Source organism: Branchiostoma floridae, unplaced genomic scaffold (assembly GCF_000003815.2).
Source record: "Branchiostoma floridae strain S238N-H82 unplaced genomic scaffold, Bfl_VNyyK Sc7u5tJ_1477, whole genome shotgun sequence".
NCBI classification, from domain to species: Eukaryota; Metazoa; Chordata; class Leptocardii; order Amphioxiformes; family Branchiostomatidae; genus Branchiostoma; species Branchiostoma floridae.
In genome coordinates this window covers 39569-45169 of record NW_023365726.1, presented here as the reverse complement: position 1 = coordinate 45169, position 5601 = coordinate 39569, and the positions used below count along the sequence as shown (strand labels likewise).

At 42.5% G+C, this 5601-nt stretch overlaps 1 protein-coding gene across 1 annotated transcript; it reads right to left on the bottom strand.

Annotated features, from left to right (window-relative positions):
- Positions 1 to 3863: 3863 nt before the first annotated feature.
- On the bottom strand, positions 3864 to 5101 carry LOC118407807 (caspase-8-like). Its single transcript, XM_035808340.1, has one exon. It carries the CDS (start codon positions 5057 to 5059, stop codon positions 4517 to 4519), a length of 543 nt encoding a protein of 180 aa, XP_035664233.1. The 5' UTR covers positions 5060 to 5101; the 3' UTR covers positions 3864 to 4516.
- Positions 5102 to 5601: the final 500 nt, after the last annotated feature.

The following is a 5601-nucleotide window of genomic DNA, read 5'->3' as shown; positions in this document are numbered from 1 at the left end:
TCGTCAGCACTGGTCAGTGGCCGTCTGACTGGGTGAAGTCTGTCTTCATTACCATCCCCAATGTACCTGGCACCATTGACTGTTCAGAACACCGCACTATAGCCCTCATATCTCATGTTAGTAAAGTCCTCCTCCGAATCCTCCATCGGCGTATGGAGAGAGTGGCAGAGCAGGAGTTTGCTGAAGAGCAGATGGGCTTCAGAAAGAGGGTGGGGACGAGGGACCAGATCTTCAACTTGAGGATACTGATGGAGAAAGCTAGGGAAAGCAACGTGAAGCTCTTTATGGCCTTCATCGACTACAAGAAAGCCTTTGATTCTGTTAATCATCAAACCTTGTGGAAGGTGATGGAATCCATGGGAGTTCCAGGGCACTTGGTGAAGTTGCTATGCAATCTCTACAAGGACCAGCAAGCAGCAGTGAGAGTGGAAGATGATCTTACAGAGTGGTTTGTAGTCAGTAAGGGTGTAAGGCAAGGCTGCTTGTTGTCGCCGATGTGTTTCAACTTCTACTCAGAGGCTGTAATGAGGGAATCGGTGGAGGAACAGCCCAACATTGGTGTCAATGTAAGTGGCAGGATCATCAACAACCTCCGTTTTGCCGACGACATAGCACTGATAGCCACTACACCTGAAGGACTCCAGGAACTGCTGGACTCCACAGACAGCGTCTCTAGTGAGTATCAGCTGGAAATCAGCACCAAAAAGACCAAAGTGATGGCCGTTACCAAGGAACCCACCGTAGTGACAGTCACCTGCCGAGGAGAGCAACTACAACAGGTCTCTAGTTTTAAGTACCTGGGTTCTACCATGGAACAAACAGCCAGCTGCAGCCATGAGATCAGCATACGTCTAGGTACAGCTCGGGCAGCCCTCCGAAGTCTAGATGTGATCTGGAAGGACAGATCCCTCAAGACAGCCATCAAATTGAAGGTGCTGAGGACTCTTGTCTGGCCGGTGATCACGTATGGCTGTGAGGCATGGACTCTACACGCCAGTGACATCCGCAGGATTCAGGCGTTGGAGATGAAATGCTACAGAAAGATCCTCCGTGTCAGCTGGACGGAACATCGCACAAATGACTCTGTGTTAGAACAGCTAGGAGTAGACAGGACACTGCTGAACATCATAAAAAGAAGAAAACTCCAATACTTTGGTCACGTCACGAGAGCAGGCAACATCAGCACCCACATTCTACAAGGGTCCATCAACGGAAGGAGGAGCCGCGGGAGACCACGAAGGAGGTGGGGCGATGACATCCGGGAGTGGATGGGCATGCCACTGGCTGAGTGCGCCCACAGAGCCAGAGACAGAAGGGAGTGGAGGAGGCTGATACTGGATGCTACCATAGTCCCCGACCCTCAGACATGAGGATGGGACTAGGTAAAGGTAAAGGATCGTTTCAGTATCTCTAGACTTAGCAAAAATGAATTCTATCTACTTCAAAGTCTACTCCTTTCGATAGAGGCGTCTTTGGGTTAGAGAACCAACTACATGTGTATGATGCCTGTAGGTACGCGATGTGATTCAACAAAGGTGTGTCTCGAGCTTGAGTCAATAGGTTAAAGTTGAATAGAGCGGGAGATCAAAGTTTCTTACGGGACCATTTATATAGGCACCTGTTAGAAGAGCGGATGTATCCTGCTGTACATGCTAAAACATGCCCAGCTACAAAGCTGTTGTAATCTATGTTGACCGCAAACGCTGTGTGTATAATTTACTTATCATGTGGGTATGCTGTACCGATTTAAGGACTTTTGGAACTTTCATAGTTGATTTGAACAGAAATCTTTTATTTTTCAAACTTTCAGAGAATAGGTACGTTCAACCTGTGCCCCTTCCTGACATGACAGTGGAGAAATTGAATTTCCCAGTGGAAAATACAGAACCACCGTCTTCAGACACACTGGACTTACAACCAGCTATGGCTTCATGTGACAACGTTTCCCTGTCCGGTGCAGGGGCACTGAACTAAGCTCCAGGTCACAGTTGTCGCACGTTCGTCGCACGATTGTCGTACAATTCTGAGACCATTCTTGTAGACAAGTGCATATGTCTGCTGTTTTTTTAATGGGAAAATCTGGCTTAGATCGTTGTCGGCTGCTGGTACGTTTTGTCCCAGGCCGTATTTTGACATTCTACGGCATCAAAATTGTATGACAGCCTACAAATGTGACCGCGTTAGCTTAATGTTAGGGCTACAAACGCCCACCGTAACTTATTGTTAGGACTATCAAAGTCCAGATATTCATGCTTTGCTTTTCGATGGAGGAATGTAGCACCGAAGTAGATGAATTGGGAAGGGGAAGAAATATGAGACTCTGTTTGTGATTTTGTTCGGTTTTGTTCAGAAGTTGTAGCATTGCTCCGATATGCTATTGTAAGATAAGCCATTTTGTCGTAAACCTTTGAAGTGAGCTTTGAAATCCTCCGTTGTTTAACAAGGGAGGCAAACCTGATGATTGTTACAACACCAAGTAGGGGAGGTCATAAAACCATTAACCCTTTTACACCCTTTGAAGTTATATGTAGTCTACTGCAAAGGGCGAGCTGATATGTTAACACGACGACAAAAACACAATTAGTAATGATGAAGGGACATATTGAATTTTTGTAAATTCAGTTTTAGTGTAGCAATTTGTAAAATGTATTAGTCATATGAAGAGATTAATTAGTGTTAATGTGTTATTCTGATAAGCAGCCACAATGAATATATTCATTGGAATTTGCAACTTGTAGTTGAAACCACACTAGGATATGCAAAGGTGTCTTTATGGGAATTTTACTTAGCCTTAACATCGATAGAGAATGTGTACGAGTGAAGTATACGTACTGCGTTCTTGTATCTATATAAGTGGAGAAGGTGAGAAATAATCCGATATTTTGCCATCACAACACTGCGACAAGTTTACCAGTAATTTCGCTGCATCTCAAACTCTTCATCTTATAGAGTTGTACCCGATTCAGTAGCATTTCTGTAAGGTGGGTTCATATATATTCAAGTCCGTATGGAAGTCTTATTTTTCAAACGACCTGTGAAGCCTGGTAGAGGCTTACAAGTCCATACGGACATTATACGGACCAAGGAGGTTTCAACCTCCTTGTACGTGGACTTGAATATATGTGTGAATTTCCCCGTGGAGAACACAGAACCTTAAGTACGTTCCCAGCTTTACGCGCATTAAGTTAATTTAAGTGTCGTCTGTAGTTACTGTGACCAAGGTGGTGACACACCTGCATCCCGAGTGTGATATAGATCTAGCCGTACTGTCAACACGCACGTCAAGCACGTGTCAGGGCAGCTTGGGAACCACTCATCTGTAGCTAATTACAGCTACGCTTGACTTAATACGGAATCCAATAGTAAATAAACAATTGAAAGCTTTCAACACAGTGTTGTTTACTGCCATTTATTATAGGAAAAGTTTCATGGTACTTGTTGATATGCATTAGTTAGCCATAATACGCAGTCGGTATTTGTTGTTTTAGTCACGGCACGAAGACATAATTCAGCAATTGAGCAAACTATCATGAACGCGTAGAGAAACTTACATGATACATCACAATGCCAACACGGCCCTAGCAAGTTCAAGAAGTACCAAAAGTAACACATATACGTCCTTACCATAAATAGTGAGCATGTTGCGATACAGCTGCAAATAACATTAAATGCTATAGCTACCTGTAACTCTTTATCTATAATAGCTTAGTACATGTATTGCCATTACAAAGTTACAAAATATAGTACTTACACATATGACAAAAGTAGACGCTATATTTGATACAATAGTGAATACTACACAGAATAATATTAATGCGAACAAACCATATGCTATCCTATATACATTAATATTAAGAAATAACCTTTATGTAGGCTTATTCACAGTCTTCTTGTAGTAGCATACGTAGTTTTAAACATTTGGCATATACTAATGTTACGATTATGAATCACTATTTATTGACCACAATTGTAACAGGTACAATGCATGGCAAGTTAAGTACCAGCACATTTGCCAAACATCAAGACTAATATCTACTAAATAGCTTACAACAACGATAAAGAGTTCTATTGAAGACTAAACACCATGCTTCTTAATCTGAGTGATTCAAACGATTAGGAACAAGGGTTACATGATAAAACAGGATGCAAAGTTAATTGTTTGTGTCGGAATAATACGATTGCCTTTCTCAGATGTATTGGCCTAAGTACAAGGAAATTGCACCAGGACATGACAGCTTGTCTTAAGCAAAGTTATGCTTGTGCCGTGAAAACAGTGTTATACTAAATAGACAAGTGTAAGCAACACATACAGCTGACCAGGATATATGTGTGACAAAACGACAAAACATGGTGTACATTTCAAAACATTCTTCCAGGAAAACCAGAGCACACATGCCTTCAACAACTCCACTGTGTAGTGTATACTGGGTCTCTTATTGCATTGATAAAAATCCTTCGCCATGGGCAAATAGGATGATGTTACGAGTGACGGTTCGGAAAATGTGTTTTGTAAAAGTCAGTCTGAATCACAGAGAAAATAGAGCCGTTTCCTCAGGGTGCTGAGGTTGCAAGAAACATATCCCAGCCCTCCGTCTTTGATGTCATTCATTTGCTTACAGACTGTTGTCATAATTTTCAAGAGGTCGTGGACCGGGGACATTTTGTCAAGTGCCTCAGTCAGAAAGCGTATGTAGGGCGACCCGTCATTGTTGCGAGGGGCTACAAACCCAGGAACAGTGGAGAGACCCAAGAACACGTCAGCTTCGTGAGTAAAGGAAGGCATAGAAGGTAAGGCTTTCACGTCGTGCGTGAAGTCACTCCGTGTCGTCTTACCCTGTGTTCTGTCACCTTGGCATGCATGGATGAAGAACAACTTAGGTTTTCCTGCCAGGGAGGGGCACCTTTGGGTCTCCATGGGTTTGATCAGCTCACAAATATCAATACCTACATTGTCAGAGGAGAAGACCTTCCCGAGCGCCCCGTGAGACATGATACAGCAGATGAAACAGTCGTACTGGGAGAAGTCCATCTTCCCGTGGTCTCTCATAACTGTTATCATCCCCGCGAAGTTGAGGTTGGTGAAGACCGTCACGATAAAGTTGAGGCGTTCGAAGATCTCTTGCAGACGTTCTAAGGTTCAAAAGTTTGGGCGTAAGTACCATTTGCAAACTTATATAATTGGTGGGTGATGGATTAAAAAAAAACCTTACAGAATTGTGTAGACCAGGAGGAATTTTACATTGTACGTATTCATGCGCAGTTTTAGTTTTATTATGTACTTTTTATGATAACCTAAATGAAAACTGGAGGTACTTGGACCCAAAATGATGTATTGGGATATATCTCAAGAACCACTTAATGGATTGCCATGTTTTGTAGATGGGGTTATTGTGTCGATTTTAGGTCTCCTGTTGATTGACCTTGGTACTGCAGCGTTTTTTAAAGATATTTTTGATCCTGTTAATTGTAATTCAGATCATGCCTTCACAACCACATTTAAGAAATCGTGTCTTTACAAAATTGTTATTATAATGTTTACACAAAAAGTTCTTACCTGTGTCTTTGTCAGCTCCTTGTCTACTTTCCAGCTCCTCAAATTCG

What these genes read in the sequence shown, in the direction of transcription:
- LOC118407807 (XM_035808340.1), bottom strand. Translation starts at nt 5,059, where the DNA reads ATGATAACAGTTATGAGAGACCACGGGAAGATGGACTTCTCCCAGTAC.